The following is a 25931-nucleotide window of genomic DNA, read 5'->3' as shown; positions in this document are numbered from 1 at the left end:
CTCATACAATGCTCGTAAAATAAATTGAATGCTCCTTTAGTCTAATTTCCGGCTGATATCATGTAGACGCCTGTGGATTGAACAGTGAAAAGTGCATTGCCCGAAAGGATTGCCCGACTCCAGTACCCAGTTTGGAAAGATTCTGTATCTTAGCGATATATGGTTTCATGCAATATAAAAAAGCGCCTGAAGCGCAGTTCTGTCAGCAAAAGATAAATGGGTAAACCATTAAGATTACATAGTAAAGGCACTCAACACTCAAGTCCTGTTTTTCATAGACTAGATTGGTTATCACAGATAAGTAAAACTGAGCTACAATGACCTCTCCCTGGAACTCCCCGTCCTTACTAACGCAATTCATAAACAGAGCATAGAGGGTGTTTTTGATAGTGTTTCAGTTAATCACCAGTTACTTGCTGTCAGAAAAGGTGATAATAAATATCACATCATAAAAAGACAGAGTATAGTACAATCGTCATGTCTTTGAAGGGAGACAATACTAGCATGTGCCTCAATAATCTGGTGTGCTAGAGTGTGAACATGTACAGGTTTTTACAGTGACAGGTTGAGAGAAAAAAGGTACAGGTAGAGAGGGAATCCTGGGAGATTTTGCTGTGTGAAAAGTCCCTGGCTGACCTGAGATTAGGGGGTGGGATCGCTCAGACCCTGAGCGATTCGTTAGACTGTGTGTAGTGTAGGGTACCCTTTTTATGCAGCTTGGCTAAAGCTAGGAACAGCTGACAGAGCTAGGACATGTGTGCTAATTGGGCTCTGAAAGGGGACTCAGGGTATGTTCGGAGTCATTCCCACTCCAAAGCCCCCCCCCCCCCCCCCCCCCCCCCCCCCCCCCCCCCCCCCACCTTATCCGAAGCTGCTTCTGTGAGGATGAGGACGCCTCCTTAAACATGAGTTGGCTGCTCTTAGAAGAAGTGAATTTACGGAGTGGGGAGCGCATGTGGAGGGTCTGGAATCCCCCAGTTGGCAATTAGGGATTTTTGGGTCAATACTGGAGGCCTGCACTCCCTGAGCTGTCAGCGGATTTAGCGGAGGAGAGAGGAGTCCTGTCCCCTGTGACCCTCGGCAGACTTGACTTTCTGCTGCGCTGCCACATCGTCTCGCAGCGCAGCCCCGATCCACGCTGAGTCTCTGCTTTGTCTGAGCAGAGAAGGGCTTCCAAACCAAGAGCGGTCACACTCCTCTCCTCCATTCTGTTCTCCCAGCTGAAAGCGTATCTCAGACACAGGGCGTAATCTATTATTCAGCACTTACCGTAGCCCAGTCCAAGCCACGAGTTGACACAAAGAGGCCCCACGTTGCCTCCATTGACTGCAAAGGCCCGATGTGTTAATAAAAGCATAAGATTTGATTGAGTTTTTTAACAGTGCAAAGCAGTCATGCTGTTAACTGCTGATGTGCTTTTTTTATGGTTGGCTATAATTAAGTGTGGCCAGACTGGCTGTTTTACAAGGAACAACTGCCCTGAAAAAGCATAATATGAAGTAGGTCAAGCTATTAGATGTTCAGATTAAAATGGCTTTATAATATCAGGGCTGCATTTGTGATTCCTACTTATTAAGGCTGCAAAATGCCCCCTATTCTAAGTTAAGAATATATTCACACAACAGGGCTCACCAGGGATATCAGAGGCTGTTACAGCAGTGCAAAGTGTTTAATTAAAGCTCAGGTCTTGATTTCCTGCAGAAAATGAACTTGGAAACAAATCTGCTGGAGGAGACCTACAAAAACCTTGTCCTGCCCTGAATGTAAATAAACGTCCACAAAAAATGTGTTTTCAATATCACTTTTTTATCCCCCTGTACCGCCCTGTAATCTCAGTCTGGTTCCTGCTCAATTGTAATACATGTAGGGTAGAGAGAGCGGTAAAGTTGTAATTTTGCAATTTCCAACATTCTCCCCTTTGTAAATAGATCATGTGGGAAACTGTTTTTAGTTGTTTGGGAAAAGTGGTCACACTACATGAGGATGCACTAAGGCCTCAACATGTGTTTGGAAGTCATGTTAAGGCACCCAAACACTACCCATCCAAGCCAACATGGAAAAAGCAGTCGGATCAGTTGTATGTGAATCTGTCAGAAGACACCCATAACCCTCCACCAAAGGACTGTATTTTTTCAAACAGATTAAGGAAAATGTAGCAATGGGAGGTATATGTGTGTATGTGTGTGTGTGTGTGTGGGGGGGGGTGACATTGCTTTCCCCCCTGAATTCAAATTAGTGCTGTATACGTTTCAAGATGAAATAATGGATTAGTAAGAGAAAAAATGCTTTTTATGAAATTCTGCCAATGGTGCTGTGTGTTTGAACAGCCAATTATCTTGATTGTCTTAAATCCCATTGTAGACAGTTTTAACTCAGAGGGAGCTTAAGTTAAAGACTGGATTAGCTTTGGGGAAAGATGGGGTGACAGCCTGGGGGATCACTCAAGTTATTTGATGCATGGAGCTACCCCATTTGTAAACTCAATCCTTCCTGTGTATGGAGGCAAGCCTGCCCCTATATCTGGGCTTAGAGATGGGGAACTGCCACAGATGAGGCTTTTCCAGTCCTCTGGGAATCCCGCTATTCGTCCCTGTCAAGCAGATAATTTTAAGGGCTCTCTGTATGGTAATCTGCAACCCTATGACCCCCTGAAGCCACAGTACTCAGTTTTGCTTTTTATAAAATTGAGCAAGATGACAGAGGTGACGTGGGGTGGGGGAGGGGGGTGGAGAGTAGGATAGAAGCTTCAAAGATATTCATCCAATAAGTGCCCTTGGCCATGTCAGTGTGATCAACTCCAACCAGTCAGCTTGAAGGCACCACAATGGGCAGGCAACAGTACATTGCCTCAATTTAAAACACTTGGAGACTTTGAAAAAAAAAAAAAAAATACAGCAGCAATAAGCCACTGTAGATAGAGTTTTAATTCCCTCAGAGGAAGCTGTAAACATTCCAGCTGTCAGCCTGATGAGGCTGGCTTGATGTCACCAGGCCATCCAGTCCAACATGTCCTGCCACAGGCCAGTCCTCACCACCGCTGATCCCTCTGTCAGCTGTGGCCTTTTGGTCATGGCGGCTGAGGATCTTCAGCAACATTAACTCAATCTTTGCTGCAGTGGACTTTGCAGCTGCTACACACGTCCCTTTCAGAATCCTTGTCTCAGGTCATAATGATAGTTCTGTCAGCCACACCTGGGCAGGGCTGCCAGTATCACTGTAGAAGACTGTAGAAGGGGAAACGTCTAGAATAGAATAGAATAGAATAGAATCTTACTGGAGACAGTTGCACATCTTCCAGACTGCTCTGTGCAAATGTTTACTGCTCTTTGGGTGTTGGCCCCATTTCTTAAAGGAGATCCAGGTGCTTTTCATTCCTATAGAATGTGCTTTCATTATCTCTCTACTTGTACCATTTCAGTTTTGTTTTCCTCATCTCTCTCAGTCATGCATGTAAGTGCCTGATAAAATCATAGAACTTTGATTTTGATCTGGACATTCCCCATAAGTTCAGCCTAACTGCATTACATTAGGATGTACTAGTGCCTAAAGCAAAGCATTCATCTAAAGTACTTGAATCACTTCCTAATTCTACATGCAGCCTTGCTTATGAGAACATCCAAGGAGCACAGAACACGTGTCAAAGCACTACCCAGAATGAGGTCTGCCCAAACTGGCAGCCTACTTGGGCAGGCTTCAGTCACATTTTTTTTACGATGCTCATATTAAAGGCTCCCAAACAACAAATGTGTTTTACTCGTGGAAAAAGTTGCAATTTATTTTATAGGGTTGCCTCCTTTTCAGAAACCACTTAAGAGCTTCCATCCCTTCTGGCTATTGTTTGCGTCTGCCTGGGAACCCGTTCCCTTTCCTCATTAATGCTGCATAACAGAATGAGCTGGGAGTCACATTTTCTCAGTGCGGTAATATGACGGTGTATGCGTTTTGTCGCTTTATGAAATAAAGCTGTAGAAATTTTGACGGCCCGTGAAGTACTTGCCGCCATGGCAGAGCGCTTAAACCCTTGACGGTTTTCAGCTCAGCACTTGCAGCGCGACTGTCCCTCCTTGATCTGCTCTCTCTGACAAGCTCCTTCTGCTCGCAGGCTGCGGAAAGATTTCCACCCCTCCCGTGTTCTGTGCTGTCAAAATACAGAACGGGGCCAGGTTCCCCGGTTGAATTTAGAATGCGCCTCTGTAATAGGAACCATTGGAATTAGACGGTGCCTCTTCCCGTTGCCTAAGTGCCTTTCATGTGGCCTCACCGGTTTATGCCGCTTGCCACGCTATTCCCTCGGCAACCGCTGCCGCGGCGGCCATTACCCGGGGAGTGGAGCTCGCCTCCTCTAGTCTTCTTCCCGAGACTGGGGCTGCAGGGAGCCCGCGGGCTCCTCACATTGTGACGTCCCCCCCCTCGCCTGTTTAGTCAGTGCTGGCCAGGCGCGGAGTCTGAATCCATGGCTTCAGTTTGCTCCCGCCCGCCACCGCAACAACGAGGCTAAAATAGATGTGACGGCGGCGGAGGGTGTTTACGCACGGCCCTGGGCAGATGCGGAGCCCCGGCCGCGGGCTGTGTCGGGCTGCAGAAATGACGCGGGATGCGCGGGCATGCCGGACCGCCATCTCGGAAAACAGCCGGGAGGTCAGCGCCGTGTAACGCGATACCGCCCCCGCGTTTGTTTTACCTCGTTATCCTGTCCTTTCGGAAAGAAGCCCAGCGATTGTTGATGCGCCGTAGGTATGGAGCCAGACGTGGAAACTTGTGTCGGTGTGTGTTTTGACGGCGCACATGCCCGCGACCGAAGCCTCTGTGCTTGTTTGCTTAGCGCTGACCCCGCGGGTGCTGCGGCCAGCTCGTCGGCGTGTTCAGACAGTGAGGGAGAAGGAGCGCGGCGGTGTGAGGCGTTCTCTCCGTTCGGCAGCGCTCTCCTGTGTGTTTGTCCTTGCGAGGCTCGGAGAAGGTGAGCCCTACGCGGCTTTAGCGGTACTTAAAGGCTCAGGTGTTGCTTGTTAGAGCAGCACTTCCTGCGTGACCCCCCGCGGCGTCCCACCCACCCGGGCTCGCATGTGTTCCGAGGCTGGCAGGCATTGCAGAGCGCAGCAGTAACTTCCAGACCAAAGGCAGTGATTTTGCACACATGACTGGTAGAACTTGTCAAACAAGGACTGAAACGGGAAATAAACACATCCTCGCTCCTGCTTGTGGAACCGCAGTTCCCAGGCACAGATTGGAGTTCCCCTCTCGTTTTACCTGCGAAATCCTTTTCACATCCCTGGAGATAATGGATTCATGGGTAAGCAGAGAGGAATGCGTTTTTGGAAAGGCTCGACAGCGGAGAGTAGGCCGCCCTTCAATCAAACCGGGCTAACCATACCTCTGATCCCCTGTTGTAAGCTCTCCTCCTAATTTCAACTGTTGGTTTTCAGTGTCATCTCTAGAGCCTGACTAAACTTTCAGCCTTTTCAAGATTAGCCTGTTCAGCCTTCCAGTGACGTTCCATGAGACTGTAAACCCCTGCAGGGAAATAGCGGACAGAAAATCAGGGGAAAAAAGTTGGATTAAGGGAAACCTACAGCGATGCCCCTTCTGCCGTCTTAAGGAACTTATTACTCCCACACGGACTCCCCAGATGCTGCCTACCCAGGATTTTGAAGGAGATTGGATGCTCAAAATGGGCGCTTGCAGAATTCAGATTCAAACCTACTCTTCCTTCGGCCTGTTGTCTCTTCTCTAAGAGCTACCAGGCTGTATGCAACACAGTTTCAGTCTGTAGGAGTGTCCAGCTAATGAGATCCTCTGTGGAACAATTAGCCATCGAAGAGGGAACCAAAATCAGCGATAAAATGGTGAATGCACTCTCTATCTACATACTCAGTAGGAACTTTGAAATGTTGGGAAATGATCATATTTCGATCACAAGCTCCCAGACTTAATTTGGCAGTGTATTTAAGTAAGACATATATCCTAGCTCTAGTTTCTGCCCCCAGGTTTAAATCCATCTTTATACAGCTTTCAACAGCAGGGGATGCAACTAGGGGATGGATCAGTTTGAGCAGGTTTTTTGTGTAATTAGAATCGTGAAAATGATCAGGCAAATTTGAAATATATTCCTCCACACTGAAGGTTAAAGCAATGTCACAGACATTAGTTACTATTGTGACAATGACAACAATGATTTCCTCCTGAGGCACATGTTAATATCACAGTAATTGAGACACACAAATTAATGTAGATAATGGAGGAAATATGCCATATTTTCCCCAATTATTGCTCATTTCTGCATTGATTATTATGGGGAAAGGATTATTTATTAGGCTATGGTGTGGAATGGATTCACACACCCAAACAGCACATGCCCCCATTTGCTGGAATAATTTAGTCACAACTTACTGTAAGCAAAAACACAGGATTGCCGTGGTAATATTCAGCATTGTTGCTGACATAGCTTTTCCTTTGTCACTTTATCCACCACCCCCCCCCCCCCCCCCCCCCCCCGCCCCCCAACAAAAAAAGCAGTAGTCAAAACAAACAGCAGTGTAGTTATATAATGTGTTTAACCCCAGTCATCGGAGGTCATAGTACACTACTGTCTGTGATAGCCAGGTTTTTATAGACACACAATCACAATATCTCAGTTTATCTCAGTTTCTATAGGATTTCATTTGGTGCAGTGGGGGAAAAAAATATCAAACAGGATTTTCTATTTAGATGACCAGAGTGGAGCCACAGGGTTTGCTTGGAGCTGAAGCACTATGGACAAACAGGGGCACTGACCCTTCCTCTGTGACCAGAGATGTCTGTTTTAATGCGTGACGTCCCTGGCCCCTGTGGAGTAGACCTACATTTCTAAGCACTCTCACCACCAAATGGAAGACCAGAACTCAGACACACGGGGAAGAACACTCTTTTTTTCCCTCTTAGCAGAGTAGTCACAGTCTCACCTGAGGTTGAATTCCTTCCATGGCTTGTCAAACTCTGTGTAATGGCAGGAGGCGGCAAGGCGGGGGGAATTAATGAGACATAAGTTCATGCGTGAAGGTCAGGTGCTGAATGGAACGAAGGGCAAGGTTTCGGGTGTTTTTTCGGAAGAATTAACAGGATGGTTACACCTCGTTTCCCCGGCCGGATTTGAGCATTCTTCTAATTCTTTGGCTGAAGAGTCTCGGTTTGTTCTTCTCAGGTACACCTCCAGCACAGAGTGCTCCTGTTCCAAGAGCCTGGACTTTGGGGAGAAGATTAACAAGCACCCGTTGTCCTCTCCTTTGTGTGTTGTGATTTTAAATCTTAATGTTAGATGGATTTTCACTGCTAGTAGAATATCAGAAATGGAAATTAATCAGCTGATCTATATCTGCATCTCTATCTGTGCAGTATCTCTCTCTATTGTGTGTATGCATGCGTGTGTGTTTACAGTAGTAAAATATTTACTGGAAATATGTACTGGAACTACTTACGGGTAGTACTATATTTACTATGTTCTACTATATATCTATTTCTATTCTATTTTCATGATTACAGTTGGAATATTTGAGTGCGTTTTGAATTATTCACTCCATAAAGTAGGCGTGCTTTTGTGGAATACTGTGCTTGACTGGCAGCAGTAGTACACACTTTGCAATACATCAACTTGACAGGGATCACCAGCCCAGAGAAGTGGGTGTTGTGACTGCATCAACGTAGTAGCATCTGCAGACAAATATAAATATGGTGTAAGTCTGTAGAGCCATTGTCTCTGACACAGAGGCAGCTGTGGCATGCAGACAGTGTTGAAAAAATGGTGATAAACGCTCCTCTCTTCCACACTCTCGCTCAGCACCTTATTCCTGGCTTTGTTAGTGAGGTGAGGTGAAATGAAGAGGTACTGTCGCGGTGTAAATAGCAACACGCTCATTAGCCTCTAATCCATTGCTCAATGAGTGCTCGTTCTGCAGCGCTACTGCAGTTAATCATACTGCTGAGCTTCGGGCAGAGGTTCCACCAATCAGTCACTCGCCTGGGTGCAGGTGAGTCACAGGTAGATAACACCCCGTAACAGGCGGAACATTCTAACCGCTACGGAACCGCAGTAATTACAGCCTGAGAGGCGCAACTTTAATCATGGAATTCCCCAAATACACTGTACACAGAAATAACATGATGCTTTCTGTTGAGCATTTTGGCCGCTCAAGAGCATTCTGAGAATTCTGGCCACTCAAGAGTATTCTAAGAATGGGGAAGTCACAAATAATCTACTTAGTGATTTAAACTATTAATGTCCTCCAAAAAGCTGATTTTGGTTCCTTTTATTCGTTCTCTTTATTCATAGTCGCTTCCTCTCCTCTCTGTGAATACACTGAATCCTCAAAAGTGTTTTTTCGCAGACTCGCTAAAACAATTATAGCTAACATCTTCCTAGAATCCCTCAGAGTGGCAAACTAAATCAAATTCCTCTTTGACAGGTTGGAACAATATGGGGAGGTGCATGATTCCATCGCATCAGAGCTCATGCACGTATGAGAATGCCCCGTCTACAGCATCTGTAATATAACACTGGGGGGGGGAGGGACAGGGTGCTGCTAGAGAGCAGCCGTTTCAGTGACCGGGGTGAGATTGATGGGAGCAATAGCAAAGACCCCAATTATGATATACAGCCCACCCCCACCCCCACCATCATTCGAACCATTTCCGCACTCTTACAACCAAGCCATTCTGACATATTTTACTTAACCAGGAAGTCCATTTTAAATTTATAAAATGCCCTTGTAAAGGGAGACTTGGCCACCACTGTGGCTTGCTGATGTAAAGTTGTGAATGAATGACAAACCGAGCACAGGAATCTCACTGCAGCTAAAGAAAAAAAGATCATAAGAAGGAATATCGGTCAGAATTTTCAAAAAGCTGATTTAAACAAGTGCACACCTCAGTCAGAAAAAACCAAATGGAGTGAAGGAAGCCATGTGCTTGGGCGAGACCCTGGTTTTTCCTAGGTTGACTTGCTGTGTGTCAAATACAGGGTTTTTATATAGGGTACAGGGGGAACTGTGATATATCAATCCTGTATTCTGCACAACACAGAACAAGAGATGGACCCTGTGACAATCGCTCATAATTAGCCTCAGCTGGACCAGCAGCGAAAGGGGGTGGCTGGGCTGCATGTTGGCCATCATGAGGGAATTGGAGGGTGTAGGAAGGGGGGGGGGGGGTTGGATGCAGCCATCCATGTATTTACAGATTGTTCCAGGGCTTGTATTTATGAAGGTGTGTGTGTGTGTGTATGTGCAGAGAGGGGGGGTTTTCCCATCACACTATTTCCCTGTCTTAACCACCTCCATTTGATTCATAGTTAATAAGCACCCTGCTCAAGGCAGCCAAACAGCATGGCTGCAGTGCAGTGATGCTAAATTTGGCAGAAGTCAGAAATTTAGAACTTCACCCCAAGCATGCCTTGAAAAAAAGTCAACGTACGTTCTTTCTTCTCTCAATCTCCCATTTTGATTTGAGTTAGTGAAAAATCCATCTTTGCAATTTGAAATCAAATCAATTTTTCAGGAGAGGGAGAAACAATTTAAATTCAATCAGAGAAGCTGAACCAGCTGTAATACAGTGCAAGCGAGATGTAGCTGGTTGACTAACACAGCCCTTTTCATATGTGATCTCGTGGGCACGTTTTTTGTCAGTCTGAGTAATTAAGAAAGCATGTCTAAACGACCATAATTAGGGCAGCCAATCAAATGGTGTGTGCACTTTCGCTAAGCATGCTGCAAGGCAGTTTTATTGACCTTTGAAGCGATCCCACCCACCTAGTGCACTGGGAAGGAGGGAAGGTGCAAGGAGAGGAATCTCATTAAAGAAAGAAATCCTCAAAATTACTGTAATCCCTCACAGTGTTATGTAAAACGAATGGCTGTATTATGGATGGGACTTTTCAATTTAATGTGCCGAAATAGCCCCGGAATATCTGTCAGTTTGGTTGTAAATCAGGACAAGAGCAGTGTTAGCAGCGGGTCGAGCCGTTGCTCATTTAATTGAGCTGCCTGTCTTCCTTGCTCCCGAGCTCTCTTTAGAACGTCGCGGGGCTCGGCCGTCCGGCTTTGATGCGGCGCTTCCGACTGCTCCTAATTAGAGCCTCGCACGGCGTCGGGTTTCGGGGGCGCTGCGAAAACAGACTCGAACAGGCGAAAACCGAAGAGACGCGCCCCACGGCGGCCAGCGGCCACACGCCGCGGCGGCGCCGTACTGTGCTAGTATCGTTCCGAGCCTTCCTGTTTAATTATTCCCCTCAAAGCGAGACCGGTAGAAAGGGGCGGTGGCCCTCGTGGGCTCTCCGCCGTCTTATCGGAATGAGCGGTCGCGAGAGGGAACACCAGGTTCGTACCTGGAAAGACATTATATATAGCCAGTGCTGAACGCATTTTCCTTGGTTGACTACCCGCTGCTCTGAGTCTGGCAAGTCACACATGACTGAGGATATGTCAGATAATGTTTGATTCATTATTGATGCGCTATTACCTACTTACCGTCTGTGACGCTAAGATTCCTTCTCAGCGTTGCAATATTTAGCGGATCTTGGCTGGGTGATTTAGGCCAGCTTTTAGCTGAAACAGTCCTAGCTGAATCTCTCCGGGATATTATTTGGACTCCCGGGGAACAACAGACGAAAACGTAACTTTAGTAAATGGGCGTGGTCATTCAGATGCTGGCTAATGTGTTATGCAAATGTACCAAAGCCACATCTGACCACTCTACCAATGTTGAATAGTGAATGGTCCATAATGGTCAATAGTGTAAAAACATTGATAAAATAATAACTTAATGAGTATATATATATATATATATTTACAACTTGGCTACAAAAACAGTTGGCTACAGTTCGTAGAGGATTTTACTCTTTAAATTTTCCTAGATACTGGTGACAAAATCATTGACAGATTAAAGAGGGCTCAGTTTGACCCAGGGTGTGCCGTGCACAGCCCTGGTTTTCACACAGCTGCAGAGCGTTTCCCTGTGTGCGGAGGAGAGAGAGGAAGTGGAAAAGCGTCCCTCCTGGAAGAGGGGCCCGTGCGCGAGCAGACCCAGAGGAGACACGGTCAGGAGCTCGCCGGCCACAGTCATGCATTTCTGTGGTCGGCCCATTGCAATCTGCGGCCAGGCCTTTCCCCCCCGTTCTGCAAGGCCTGCTGGGAAACGGGCGTCTGAAGACACACTCACTCGCGGAGTTCATGTTCACCGCTTTTCCTCCCTCGGAGCAGAGGCTCTTTCCACTGACCCAAATCAAAAACAAACCGTCGTTAGCTGACGAAGACGTGACACGATCCGCTTCGGTCAGCGGCCAGCGGCTCGCCACCCCTTTGAAAGGAATTCCCGAGGAGATCCGATGCTATTAAAGCGTATTATGGGAAAAAGGAAGTGAGGTGCTACCACAAAGCGTAGCGTTACACAGAAAAGAAAATGTGTGCTTGGCAGTATTCAGCTCCATTGACCGTGTGCTGTACCCCTAACCTTATGACTCTCTTCCTTGTTGTACTACTCTTATTAAAGTGTATTATGGGAAAAAGGAAGTGAGGTGCTACCACAAAGCATAGCATTACACAGAAAAGAAAATGTGTGCTTGGCAGTATTCAGCGCCATTGACCGCGTGCTGTACCCCTCTCCTTATGGCTCTCTTCCTTGTTGTACTACTCTCTGCTGAATGCACCGGTTTCCCCTGTCCTTCGCTCATGCTCCCAGTCATCCTAGTTTCAGAGTCCTGAAATAGAATTGGGGGCTAGCAATCTGGGGATCTCTTTGGGGGATTGGAAATTGGGTCTGCCCTCACCGCACTGTTTGCACAACGCCGACTGTGAAACCGTCTCCTTTGGCCCAGGCATGATTGTGTTTTGCAACGTGAGATGAGGTGTGTGTGTGTGTGTGTGTGTGTGTGTGCGTCTGTGTTTACGTCTGGCTGAACCTGAGAGGCTTTGAGTCACAGTTTCATGACACGGGTGAGGATAGAGTAACCAACAGCAGCCTCTGTGTTGTGCCATGTCACTCGCGTTAGCTGCTCAGGTAGGCAGGCAGGCAGAGGTTGCTTTATGAAGCCCAATGGGTTTGTCGCTAGAAGAAAAAACAAACAAAAACAGAACAGCAGTATGAACCAGGCCCCGCCAAAACTGCCAGAAATGTTTCTGTAATTCCAGGTTGCACTAAACGGCTCAGTAGGTTTTAGCGGTTCCCAGCCTTGGCTCCGGGTCCTCTGCGGTTGGCGGACAGATACACAGTTCAATCCGAGTCCTCCGCCTGGCCTCACAGTCAAGCACCCAGGAATGTTATAAATTAGGTAAAATCCATGTGCACATGCCCATAGCTCAACCATACTGCCGACAAGCAGGATCAGCAGAAATGACTTAACGCTCCTCCTCCTCTTTACTAGTTGATTGCTGAGAGGTCTCAGGGAGGCATTAACAGTAGCACACCAGCACACAGGCCGGGGTGGGGGGGTAGGGGGGTGGACGGTGGTTACAGCTCACTCACAATTGAACATGAGATGCATTTGCCCCTAGTCGTTAGTGGTTTCTTATTACTAGCTGCATTCATGCCTGTAAAACATATGAAACGTATACGATTACTGCATGTCTCCCGAGGACATGTTGCTGGAAATGTGAAGAACGTTTTTCTTACTGTTTAATCATAAAGGCTCCATTTATAGCAGTGCTGAATTAACGTTTCTGTAGTTCCAAAACGACAGGACTGCCTATAGTGCTGTATCAGGATGTATAATCAGTCATTATTTGGGAAGCTTATACCAGTATCAATGCTACGCTAAACGCAGAAGAAGGCTACCAGTGTGTTGTACTACAATAGGTTTAGTCTCCGAGTGTTGGTGCAACAATAAAAGGCCAGCCTTAATTTACAAAGCAAGGTCTGTGTGTTACTTCACATGTTTTAGCCATGTATGAAGAATGAGGCAACTCTTCACCTGAAATATTCAGACCTAGAATAGAGCAATAAAAAAAAAAAATGTTAATGTCAACATTGCTGTTCTAACAGATCACAGGCTAAGAAAGTGTATTTCTTTTGCTAAAACAGTGTGTAGACACACTGTGTATGCACAGAAAGGTACTACTCGTGTAGCTGTGTACCTACAGTGATCTTTTTCATTGTATATCATCAATTTTAAAGTAGATGGATGGTGACAAATGATGCCGCACACAAACTTTTGAAATGTTATTTATTGATTATTGCATATCGCCTGAGGCAGGCAGTTATTCATTTTGATGGGAAGATGGGAACATTGTGGTCTGATTAATGCCTTGGTCTCACAGGACCGCCGAAGCTTCAAATTATATTTTCTCAGGGCAGAGAAATCACTATCACTAGCCTAATGTGCTTAAGGAGGAACAGTTTGGAAGGCTTGCTTTAAGCGACCCGTCTTATCTGCTCATAAGTGAGGACACTGGCACACAGTTGCTGGAAGCCATTCGAGCATGGCTTTGCTCCCACGGTTCTGAGACGCAGAAGCCAAATCGAGCGCCGTCGTAGATTGGTTAAACGGTGACATTGAGCCGTCCTCCCTTTGTCACAATGAGGGCACTTGTTCCTGACAGTGGTAGCAGAAGAGCGTGACGGTGCGGCCCGCTCGGCTCGTTCAAAGCTGGCACGCCTTGTGGCCGTTTCAAAGGGAAGGCCTCAAGCAGTCGCGCTGAACATCAGCTACAGGGCGTGTCCACAGTAGTTTCCCTTTTGAAGCGATTTCTCCCTGATCGCACTGAATGGTCAGCTTGAGAAGATGATATCACATGTGCAGGATAGTGGCTTTCTACGGATTGGGGAAAACCCCCGGCCCCGTTGATAGGTTATTACAAAGAGCCAGATGAACAGTGCTGGTCTCTGTGGAAACTAGTTTGCGTGTGTGTGTGTGTGTGTGTGGGGGTTTGGGGGTGTCAGGGAAACGGGGGTGTTTCCTGTATGGAGCCCTCACACCCATTCTGACTTCCTGGCCCATTGCTTCACCTTTCCTCTCTGTCCGTGAACACACAAGGTTGCCATGGCAGCATGGCCCTGGCGCCGTGCATTCGCGAGGGCCTCACCGGTTTGTCGCACCATTTCCACGAAAATAATCAGAAAAGGTCACGGGGATGACCCCCGCATCCTCGGACTCAGATGGCATCACGGAGTCCATCGGCAAAAACACAGGGGAAAATGGTTCATTGTTTTATTGGACAGTGTCTTCAGGGCCTTAATAAAATGAGGCAAATCCAAACAGGCAGCATTTATAGGCTATTTTGTTCCAGGGGACATCTGGTGTGGTGACGTCCCCGATTCTTTTCTCATTTTCATTTTTTAATGAAATGGAATATTATTCCTGTAAATGTCAGGCTTCATCCTTCTCAGATCCATCTGTGTGTTTAGTGGGGGCACATGTAATTCAGGCTCTAGCCGTGAAATTCTGTGGAAAAGAGGGTGCAGGGCGGCGTTGGATACCGGTAACTGACATTTTTATGTTCACATTCGCTCATATTTTAAAAAATCTCATCACGTTTTATGTACTGATATCCTGCTGGCTCTGAGGAGGCAGTTGAGGATCAGACCAGTGTGAACGCGCTGCACACGTACTGTGTGCATTCAGGGTTAAATGTGCTTGACTGTGGCTGGGGGACAAAAAGCAGGGCTTCATGCAATGCGGTGAGAGACACTGAAATGTGCAAGGTCAGGAGGACCGTGATAGCCTGCCAAACCCAAGAAAGGAAGAAAGAGGGGAGGGGGGGGGTAAAGAGTAGGATGGAGAAAGAAAGGCGAGGGCAAACCTTGGGGCTTGCTGTACGGCTTTATTCCAGATGCACACCTTCAGAGAGGAAATGGCCGCGCGAATGAGTCTTAACTGCGCTGCAGAAATGTAGCCGAGCTGTGTGTTCGAGGAAAACAAGCAAGCATTTTTTTGGGGGGGGGGGGGGGGGGGGGGTTTAGAATGGTTCATCCTCCAAACCTATCTAGCCGAGTTTTAGAATTAGGCCACTGTCTTCCCAAAGACAATATAAAGGCTGCATTTTGGAGTGCAGCCTATTTCCATCAAAACAGGTTGTTATGGGAACAAAGCCATCCCTCATTCCACCTCAGTTAACCCTTGCAGCCTGGAGTGGAAAGGAGACTAAAATATTAATGGCCATGGTGGGGAGGCGATGAGGCAGGGGGAGGTGGATGGGAGGTGACACGCACATGCACACATGCTCAAGATGGCCGATGTAAATTTGTGAGCGCCCTGGCCATCTCCCGTCTCACGTGAGCTCCTGTGGGGTATGGGGAAGGGACTTGGGGGTGGGAGCTTTACTGTAACTGTGGCGACAGTACGGGTGGGCGCAGTCCGGATCGCTGACGGGCGGATGCCCGGCCATCTGGTGCGGGGGCCTTCCTCCACGCTGGGTGTGGCGGCTGGCGGTCTATGGCCTGTTGACTCGGCCAGCCGATTGGTGCAGGGCGGTGGCTGTGTATCGGGCCCCTGGGCGCAGAGGCGCGCTGTAACTGCGGGGCCCCCGAAAGCCCCGACCCACGCCCAGAGCTCCGCCGGCGGGGGCATCCTGTGAGCCCCGCCCTCGCCCGCGTCACCTGATCGCTCGTCCGCTGAGCCTCCGAGGCCACAGGGGTCAGTGTGGCACCTTAACGACTTCAGGTCGCGCAGGAAAAGGCCCGACGTCCGCTAGGGCTAGGGCTCAGTGCACATGATCACACGGACGTTTTCAGCACGAAAACCCGAAAAAGCAGCTGCCTGAACACAGAAGCTCTCCGCCATTCGCGACACATTTGATACAGGAGACGGGAGCGGAAACCAGTAAAACCTCTGTTTAGTCAACAAGAAAAATTTCTGATGAACAGTGACAGTTGTACATTGAGTAGTGAGCATATTGCAAGTTTCAAGTAGTTTACAAAACAACAGACCTCGTTCAAATGTGGCTGCGTGAGAAATCCTTAATGTGAATTAGCACATTAGTTGACAGTGAAGTCAGTAGGCCTATATCTGATGCATGTAGCCTAGCATAACTATAGGCACAAACTGGTGACACTGGTCCAAAAAATACTTGGCTGCCAAACTGGAGCGTTGTACATAACTGGAACTGGTGTTTTTCGGGATTAACATTTACAGTAAAAATACCTAATTGTTTGGTTGCTTTTAAAAACAAAAGCCCAAAAGTATGTGGAAGTGCCTGGGTGTAGCAACGCTGAAGAATGTTCACCGGTGGCACAGGAATGTGAGAGACGTTTCCCAGGCGACAGGAGTGTCGCTACGTATTGTTTTAGCATTGAGCCGTGCCTGCATTGTGTTTGACGCATTAAAAAAACCCAGAAGCTGTCTGAATGAACTGGGTGGAGACAGCAATCAAAATGCTGTGCTAACAATATCAGTAATAATGATGATATCGTGTCTGCCAAAATAACAAGTTTTTCCACTCTGTGTTATAATGACTAAGTAAATTATAATTATCAAGTAAATTGTATTATCATTTAGCCAATGATAGTGCATTGCATTCTGTCCCCTTCAGAAAAATGTAGAACAGAGCATTCAATTTAAATATATTATTGTTAAACGTGACTTGGACAATTAGAAAGCCTAAAGTTATTTAGCGACAGCATTATACATCCGTGGCACTGTGGTGGACATTTGGCAGAATTTGGTGGAAGCTCGGGGGCGCATATGCACATCGGGACATAATCACTGCAGCGAGACCCATATAGAGCGCTGGCTCAACACTAGCCTATATTAAGAAGACTTTCTGATCCTGCAAGTGTAGAGGTGGTGCCTTTCCTGTGGGGCACAGGCCATGCAGGTGCAGCCTGCTCTCCCCAGGGCCCTAACCCGGCTACATCTTCAATCACTTAAAAAGTACAGAGTGCCAGCTTTTTTTTCTTCTGAAAAGCCATCTATTTGAAATTAAGTTAATTGAGTTTACCTGACACATTATCGTTTATCTAGTTGGAATTTATAAGCTGTTGTTTTTTGTTTGTTTTTTTTGGCAGGAGGTGGGGATTGTGTTTGAAAATGAAACCTAGAGAAGCTGCTTAGCTAAACATACTAGGTGAAGACCAAGTCCCAGTCGTCAGTCCTCGTTATAAGGCGTGTAAATAAATGCTTGGTATGTTCGATGGTGCGGGCTAGTTTCTCGGCGCTTTGTTTTCTCCTTGAACAGCCCGAGGTGTCTTTAGAGAAGCCTTAACCAAAGGCTCCTCCTCTCGGAGCTAATGCGTGAAAGGTATGTGCATCAGTCCCCCAGCCGGGCGTACGATCGCCTGGAGGAGCAGAACGCTGGCAGGTGAGCCCTTTAATCAACCCGCTCACCCGAGGATTAAGCGCTGTTTGAGCGCCGCTGGCTCGGATCGCGATCTCTCTCCTTCTCAACGTTGCCGCGAACATAGCTCTCCCACGATGCTAAAAATCTATTGAGCACAAAGTCGCATACCTTTGGGGGGAATTCGAGGCTGATGATTACCACATTAAATGAATACGTTGGAAAATATGTGCTGTGCCGCTTTCCCCTTGAATGCTCCTGCCAGTCACCGTGTGGCTGTCATTTCTGCGCAGTATCTTCAATGACCGTGATGGTTGCATTGTGGAAGCGCTAAACCTTCTAATGCAGGTGATCTTTCAGTTAGTCATGAACGGAATGGGGTTTCTCTTTGCTTTGTGACACTCAAAGAGATCAAAGACTCAAATATAAACCAATGTCTTGTTATTCTTCTCTGTCATCATTTTTTCTTCACAAGCTTGTGTTCATGAATATAAGTCCAGTACTGTGGCGCTGAAACGTGAAGTTTAATACAACAGTTTGGTAACTGACATTTGTATGTCGGTGAGCTGAAACGAGTAGTTTAATACAACAGTTTGAGACGCTTCTGTTTCAAATTCAAGCCTCACATTTGAATCCCTGAGTCTTTGGACTCTTTCCTGTCAGTAACAGCCACCTTGCTTTAGTACATCCCCTGACAGCCTGTCAAGTGTAAAGGTTTTTACACCTTGGTCAAAAGTAGGGAAAGAAAAGCAATACCTGATTAAAATTAAATCCTTAAATTGGAGCGGAGAGTGAGACTATTTAAGGAAATCCATGTGAATGCTCAAACCGCAGTTATCAGAAAAGGGAGCGGTGAATTAAACCTGCTGAGAAGGATTCTGCTTTGCTGACCTAATTTCAATCTGAAAATTCCTGTTAGTTTTGTATAGCCACAATTTAACAACAAAGACCAACGTATTTTCTAAATGCCTGTGAACTAATTGTCTTCTTAACATATATGGATCTTACTATTGCAGAACTGACAGATTTTAACAATGCCTTGAAACATTTGTCATGTAGTTGTTTCAAGACTTTAAATACTGTTTAAAGTTGTTTCAAGATTTAAATACTGAAAGCAGGAAGCTATTGCAATTAAAGCCTAATATCTTCACATGAAAAATGCCGCAGAATTGTTCCATACTAAACTGATTGATGAGCATCAATCAAGTTCTTCTCTACACATCGAAGCTGATGATCAAAGAAAGCTGTCATATTAGAATGGGGAAGAGAAATGTAGGTTACAGTTGACTGATTGATTAGAATCATTTCAAACTTATTTGCATGTAGTGAAACCGAAGCGTGACATTCTTGCCTCGTGAAATCACGAGGGTTTAGCCAAATGTTACAACAGTCTACAGCGCTGGCCATGATCCCCTTTCCCACCAGTTTATATGTGGCATGGGCCATTTTGCATTCCTTCTTCCCTTTTTCTCTGCTCGATTGGTTAAGGCGTACCAGTCGCCATGCCTGAACCAATCATAGGCGCTTGTATTGTGCGTGTATCTGAGCAACGCAAGCATACAGACACCACAAGCATTACTCTCATGCGCAGGTTTTATATTGAGCTGAGAAAGAGAAGTGGGGTGTAATTGATGGTGTTTTGGGAGTAGGTGGCGGGCGGTGTCTCTCCACCCAGGCCTGGCAGCGGTGCAGGGGACTCGGGTAATGACAGCGTTCCACGGGAGGTTCCTTCCTCCGGCCGCTACCGCACGGTGTTATTTGCTGCGCAGAGCACTTCGTCTGGCACGCAGTACAGCTTGCGGTGCAGTGGCAGAGACCACTTAAAGGGACACTCAGGTTGCCAAGAGGGCCCCTATCTGTACACATCCTGTTGAACTACAGTAAACCAAAAAGCTGTTTCGTGATCTCAGAAAACACTCATTTAGGAGGTTACTTGGATGATTAAAATTGTCATGAAATCCTCTAATCCTCTATCGGATAGTCCATCCTATCCTCTACAGTTTATTTTATTCTTTTCAAATGCGATGTGTCTATTTTTTATTTTTTATTAATGGACATTACTTGAGCAGAATCAGACACAACCATTGCATTGTGCTCATTGGTAGTAATCTGTTACATGTGGCCTTTGTTGGAGTTATAAAAACCACAAATGGAAGGAGGGGTAAACAGCAGCCTTTTAATAAAGCCGAAGAATTGTCTTTCACTAATATCCTTTAGCAAACGGATGAAAGATACAGGAATGATTCTTTTGTCTGTATAATAATGTGCCGCTGAAACTAAGTGAAAGCTAGGAGTTTTACTTAAGGCTGGAATTACACGCACTTAATCAAACCCCGTTCTCCCCTTTTCCTTGTCCTCCAGGTGTTCTGCTCGACATCCAGAAGCACTTCAGCGTCAGCGACAGCGAGGCGGGCCTCTTGCAAACAGGTGCGTCTCTTCGCGGTCCCGGTTTCGCTCCCGACGGCTCCGCCCACACTTTGCATAATGCGGTCATTTTCCAGGGACCGCCCGTAACGCGACCCGGTGCTCGAGCGTGTCCGCACACTTAAGCCTCTTAACACTCAGGCAGTAATGACAACAAAAAGAAGGAGTATGCAGCGGCCCGTGCATTAACTCACCCTCCCCCTCATTCCACTAAGCCGGTGTAATTGATTGTGTTTGATACGGTTGTTGGGTTTGCGGAGAAGGCAAGGGAGAGGCACACTTCTGCCACGTCACACCCGAGCTCGGGTGCTCGGGGTTTAGGGGGCAATTCCTCGACAGGACCAGAGGGCCAATAATGAACAGAGGGGTACGAGTCGAATCTGGCTAAGAATCGGGCCTTAGAGCCAGGGCCAGGAGAAACAAGAGACTCTTCATGCACAGTAGAAAGAAATAACATGAGCTTTGGCACGAGCCGAAGTTCCTGTTAAATAGAGCCTGCTGAATTCACCTTTTGTGAGGGAGCGTCTGTATGAAGAGCTCACAGTGGAGGAAGAGGCCTTGCCTTGTTTCGTCAGTTACCCACACACATCCACGCAGGGAAACACAGAGGCTTACTGAGCCTGTGAGTCTGGGCCAGGGGTACAGGGAGAAGGAGAGGGGTTGGGGTGTTCTGTGTCTACTCTACTATACTACACACAATAAGGAAATTAATCTTTTCTATTTCTGTGCAATGACTATAGCACATCTCCATAATGGATGGAACCAATCCTCTGAGAAATGCTTTGTCCGTTATAGATTGTGGGGTGAAAAAAAATATTTCTCCACTTCAGTACATTTTTGATTATATAAAGGGCATATAGATTTGAGGCACAGAAATGAAATACCCCATGATCTCTTTTTACAGTCTAAATTAACAGGCCTATATGACTACTGAGAATAGTCAAGACTTCAAATATTTGTATAATATTTTGTTTTGATTTGACTTCATGGCAGTTTTAATGAAGAAGGTAATTCCCTCCATTTCCTCTCAAAGCGTCTGAGTACATCCAGACCTCCAGTTATGGGGACATGGATATGGGTTCTGCTTCTTAATTACAATTTGGCAAGTTATGTTTCTTTGATTCAGAACAGTATGGGGAGTGTTTTACAGATTCTTTTAACTGCTTCACAAATCGTGAAGAAATGGTTCTACAAGCACACCCAAAGATAATCCCAGGTGCTATGATACAGTGTATGTATAGCATGTGCTTAATTTTATCCTGCCTTGCAGCGTAGGCAGTCAGAAAGTATATGGTAAAATATTACTGTTGGCCATAATGCCTTTGTTATCTGCACAGTATATATATATATATTATATTTATATTTATATATAGAGAACAATGGCAAACCACATTCTTTTGTTCTAAGTATGCGTTTTGTAATGTCATTAATGTAGTGCCTTTTATTTTAATGTGTGTGTGTGTGCGTGTGTGTCTGTGTGTTTGTGTGTGAGTTTGAGTGTTTATGTATAGTGAGATACATGCAGGATTTGCTAAATCAGAGTTCTGGCTTTCATTTTATTGGTCACAGTGATGAGCATATTTACCCTTGGATGTTTTCAATCCATTAAGAGCTCTGTATTTTTGGCACTGGCCTTTATATGAAACCCCCTGGAGAGTAATCACCACTGGGCTGCACTGTATGAAATTAGACTTTTTAAAGAGCACTTAAGCAAAAAATAATAATAATAAGAAGCGTAAAAAATCTGCTTGTTTGCAATTGGTTCTTTCTGCCTGCTGGGCCTTGATGTTTGGGAGCACACGTTGGCCTTTGCGGGGAATGCTGTTATATCCCCGCATTGATCCAGCACACAGCTCGCTCCGATCGGTGCTGAATGTCGGAAAACCATGCTTCCTCAACACTCAAAACGGGAACCTGGCACCTTCTTAATTCCAAGAGACGAACACCAGTCATTTGGCAATGCAACGAAGAGATACATTCTTATCCTCTTCTCCTTACAAAACTGTATTAAATGAATGATTGTGAACAATGCTTTTTAGACCTAACACAAAAGGCCACCAGACAAGGTTCTGGTAAGTCAATTACCATCCAATTCGTCAACTTTTCATGAGACCAGTTCAGTTTGGCTCTCTAATATTCCAGCGCTTTCTCATGAAAGCATTATTGACCCAACAGCCACGTCCCCATACAGAGCCCCACCTGTCTATTATCTGTGAAAGCCGCGGAGAGCCAGAGAGCTTCAGGTGCGAATGAGCAGGTATGCCCTGTGACAGCACGCATCAGAGCGTCAGAGCCGCGCTCTGTCAGCTCTCTGGAATCCGTGAAACCGCACGGCCCATGAGGTGAGAGCTCTCGACGACACGCCCGTCCAAGTGCGCATTTCTGCCCCCTCGATCGCTGCTCGCGCCGCCCCGAGGAATTTGGGAAGCCGGGGAGGGTTTCCGAATACTAGCGAGCGTTGACCCAGGGCGTGCGTGTGTGAAGGGGGGGGGGGGGGAGGTTAGGGGGGGAAGGGAGACCGCGGAAGTCAGCCCGCTCAGAGGCCGTGACCATCCTCAGTAAGGAGAGCGCAGCGAGCACCAGCGGCCTGCTGTATCCTGTCCCTCCTGCTCTGCCCCCCCCCCCCCCCCCCCCCCCCAGCTTCGCTACCTGGCCCCGCACTGCTGACGCCAGCTGCTCAGGTGCTGATGTGAGAAGAGCGCGCTTTCGCTGACTGATTCCTTTTATAACGAGGACCGCATCCCCCTCCCCTCCCTCTGCCCTCGGCCCCTATTCCCCCCTAACTGCCTCGCGACATTACCCTCCCCTGTTCTGACTCCGCTACCGAGCGGCTGCTGCTCTTACGGTTTGTTTGATTTCCGTGCCTGGGTTTCCTCAGCGCCCAGGAGGGTGTTGGCCGCTGCCGAGCCGCAGCCCCCTCCCCCCCCCCCCCCCGGCTCTGGGCTCCAAAGGCCAGCCCGGCGCTCGCTTTCTCCAGGGAGGGGAGCTGACCTTGCTGGGGCTGCAAGGTGCCATCTTCCCCAGCTGTTACCTACTCAAGCCGTCCCCGGTGAACGGGAGAGAGAGAGAGAGAGAGAGAGAGGGAGTGGGGGGGCAAGCGGCAGCGCTTCCTTGTTTCCCTGACTACTCTTTTTGAACTACCTGATGCTCTCAAGGTCGGCTCGTTAATTATTCCCCGAGTGGGGAACGATGAGCGCTAGCGTTAGCGCTGGCGCTAGGTCCGCTGCGCGGGCCCTAATACCCTGAGGCTGCGGCGACTGTGCCGCGGCGCGGGCTGTCTGCTGAAATCGTTAGCGCGCTGCTTGGGATGCGGCGCACGCGGGCGGCTATCGCGGACAGGCTACCCGCTCAATCCCCCCCCCCTAAGCCCTGGGGATCAGGACAAATGAACCTGCTGACAGGCTGCCATCCGTTCCTCATCGCTCACGCCAAGGGTGGAACTCGGCCTCCCTTTCAAAGGTTGTCATAGAGGGAGGTGTGGGAGGCGAGAGCAGTCTTATCTGTGGAGTCAGAGAGAGGGAGAGCGAGCGAGGAAGAGTGAGAGTGAGTAAAAGAGAGGCGAATGAACTCTCCGGAGAGCGTTTGATGACTTCACATGCACAGCCTTCTTTTGCACCTGTTAAAAGTGACGCTCTAATTGTTCCCAAGTTGCCTTGGCCTCCTCAGGTCCTGGAACATCTGTCAAGCCCAAGACATTATCGTTCCTCAGGATGTGTGGAGTGCAAGTCATGAAAGACGTAGAGAGGGCTGTGCAAGATTGCGCCATATAGGCTTTGGTTCCTCTTAGAGGTTGCTTTGAAGTCCGTGGATCACCTGGAAATGTGTAGAACTTTTTTCGCCATTGTGGCTCATTCCTGGGCTGACCCTGACCATGAAGGGGAAAAAGCCCTCAAACCACTGCGGCGCTCTCTGCGCGGTTTCTCCTGACAGGCCTCGGAGGAAGGAAGGAACCCACGGTGTCAGATTAAATGTACTTAGAACGAGAGTCTCTTCCTCTTTGTGCGTGGAATGTGCGGTGTGGGTTGGAAAAAGGCCTGATGGCAGTATCTGGGTAGTATTACTCTCCTTCGGGGTCAGTAGTTCTGCATGATCCCATCTTTTGTGGACCCAGACAGAGCGATTTGTGCGAGACACCCCCCTCTCCCCCCTACTCAATCACCGATCACCCAGCTCCATATCAGAGACGCTTTGTGTGTGACTGAGAGAACTGACAGGCCGTGGGGGGTTGAGAGAGAGAGACAGAGAGAGAGCTCTGGCAATATGTATCTCGAAATATGTCCAATAAAGCATTTTGAATTTGAATTTGAATTTGAGAGAGAGACAGACAGAGAGACAGCGACAGAGAGAGACAGAGAGAGACAGAGACACAGAGAGAGAGAGAGAGAGACAGAGACACAGAGAGAGAGACAGAGAGAGAGGGAGAGACAGAGAGAGAGAGAGAGAGAGAGGGAGAGACAGAGAGAGACAGAGAGAGAGAGACTTCCTGAAGGCTGTGTGCTATTCATCACTGTCATGGCCGAGGTCGTGCCTGCTCCACGGCCGTCAGACAAACAGACCACCGCCGCCGCTGCTGCTGGGTGTGCGTCTGTCTGCCCCGGGCTGAAACGCGAGACGCTTATCTGGCCCTTTGCTGTGCCGGTGTCAGGGGCCTCGGCTTCAGGGCTGAGTCATTGGCACACAGGTGGAGGTCTCTGGCCCCAGCTTTGAGTCGCCGTCGCGACACGCCCGCCGTCATGACACGCTCCTGGCGTCATGACACGCACGCGGTGCGTGGAAATGAGTCTGCGGGGACAGACGTGAAGGCATTCTGGAAATCCTGCACGCTTGCGTGCTGCAAGCAGACCGGGGATAGGGTTGTTGAGGTAAATCGAAGCAAACCCCCCCACCCGCCCACCCCCCCCCCCCCCCACGGGCATGGTGGCGGCCTCATTCAGGCCACATTTCTCTCGCCTCAAATCGGCTGCTGAGTTAGTGGCCCGCGATCCGCCATGGTTTTCTCTCAGAGCGACCTCCCCCAACCCACCTCCCCTCCAACCCCCCCCGCGCACCGCGTCTCTCTGCGATCAGGCGTGACGGAACGTGTTATTTTCCTTCCTCTTCTGCCAGCAGCTGTCTCTTTCTTAGACTGCCACTTAGGCGGGCGCTTTTTAAAGAACCCAATCGCGGTGGAGTGGATACGCACCTGCTGCGTATCCACCTGCATTTGGCGCCTCAGTTACACGTCTCGTTTGGAATATCGATTTATCCATTTCTATCCGACGCATTTGTCAGTTTCAAGGCCGTTTGTCTACAGCCATTTTACTCGTTATTGTGCATGCAGCTAAATCTAACCGGAGATCATGAAAGGCTCAAAATGCTTCATGCCATAAACAAAAAGAGAAACTACGGGGAATTTCCAAATGGAAAATATTCTCTCCAGAGGAGCCTCCTTTCATTTGACGACATCATTTCCTGTGGATGAATTGTGTACACATCCTCTTCCTGAATAGTTTCATATCTTATGCCGAATTTGACTATTGGTACTGAGTGAAATGAGCATCCGAGTACTGAAAAAGACGTTTATCGTCCCCTGTACAGAAAGCTTGAGAGAGGGAGTATCTGGTGTCCCATGCTTCTGAAATGCACCTAATTAATCTAATTTACAAGGTCTTCATTTCTGGAATGTGGAATGTCATTAAGGCTGCTGTTGGCATTGCAGGTATTTGATTTCGGAATTCTCATAATTTGGGAATTTTAGATTTGGAAAATATATGGTGTGAAAGTTAAGTGGTAGTCCTGATAATATTTAGTGCTTTATGTTTCAAAAATGAACACAAACCTCTACAGTATGCTGCTGCAAAGTAAAGAATGAACCGGTAAAAAGAATATATATATATATTTTATTTTAAATTTGTAAAATAAAATATCATGCTTGTCAGGAACAAAATAATGTACCACTCCAGTCTCTCTTTGCTGAAATTGGACTTGGCTGTGTTCTGCACTTCATATAGACCAGGGCTGCCCAATCCTGTTCCTGGAGATCTACCATCCTGTAGGTTTCCACTCCATCCCTAACAAAGCACACCTCATTCAACAGCTTGAGATCTCATTGAGCTGCTAATTAGTAGCCTCAGGAGTGCCAAATTCGGGTTGAAATTAAAACCTATAGCATGGTAGATCTCCAGGCACAGGACTGGGCAGCCCTGATATGGAGAGACCCTTCTGGTGGATGTTTTCCTGTTCCAAGATGTTGAGAGGTGCGAAAGTTGCAGCCTGACGTCTGTACTGCGAGGGCCA

General features: G+C 47.4%; 1 protein-coding gene across 4 annotated transcripts in view; it reads left to right on the top strand.

Annotated features, from left to right (window-relative positions):
* The window catches only part of spns2 (spinster homolog 2 (Drosophila)), a 70957-nt gene that overhangs the window by 2749 nt on the left and 42277 nt on the right, over positions 1-25931 (top strand). For all 4 annotated transcript variants that reach the window (XM_035433336.1, XM_035433335.1, XM_035433334.1 and 1 more), the window contains exon 2: positions 19593-19658. In XM_035433336.1, coding sequence (XP_035289227.1) covers positions 19593-19658 — 66 coding nt within the window. The remainder of the gene's footprint in view (positions 1-19592; positions 19659-25931) is intronic.

The sequence above is a fragment of the Anguilla anguilla genome, chromosome 9, assembly GCF_013347855.1.
Source record: "Anguilla anguilla isolate fAngAng1 chromosome 9, fAngAng1.pri, whole genome shotgun sequence".
NCBI lineage: Eukaryota > Metazoa > Chordata > Actinopteri > Anguilliformes > Anguillidae > Anguilla > Anguilla anguilla.
The sequence above is the reverse complement of the archived record's forward strand: the minus strand, read 5'-3'. Positions and strand labels throughout refer to the sequence as shown.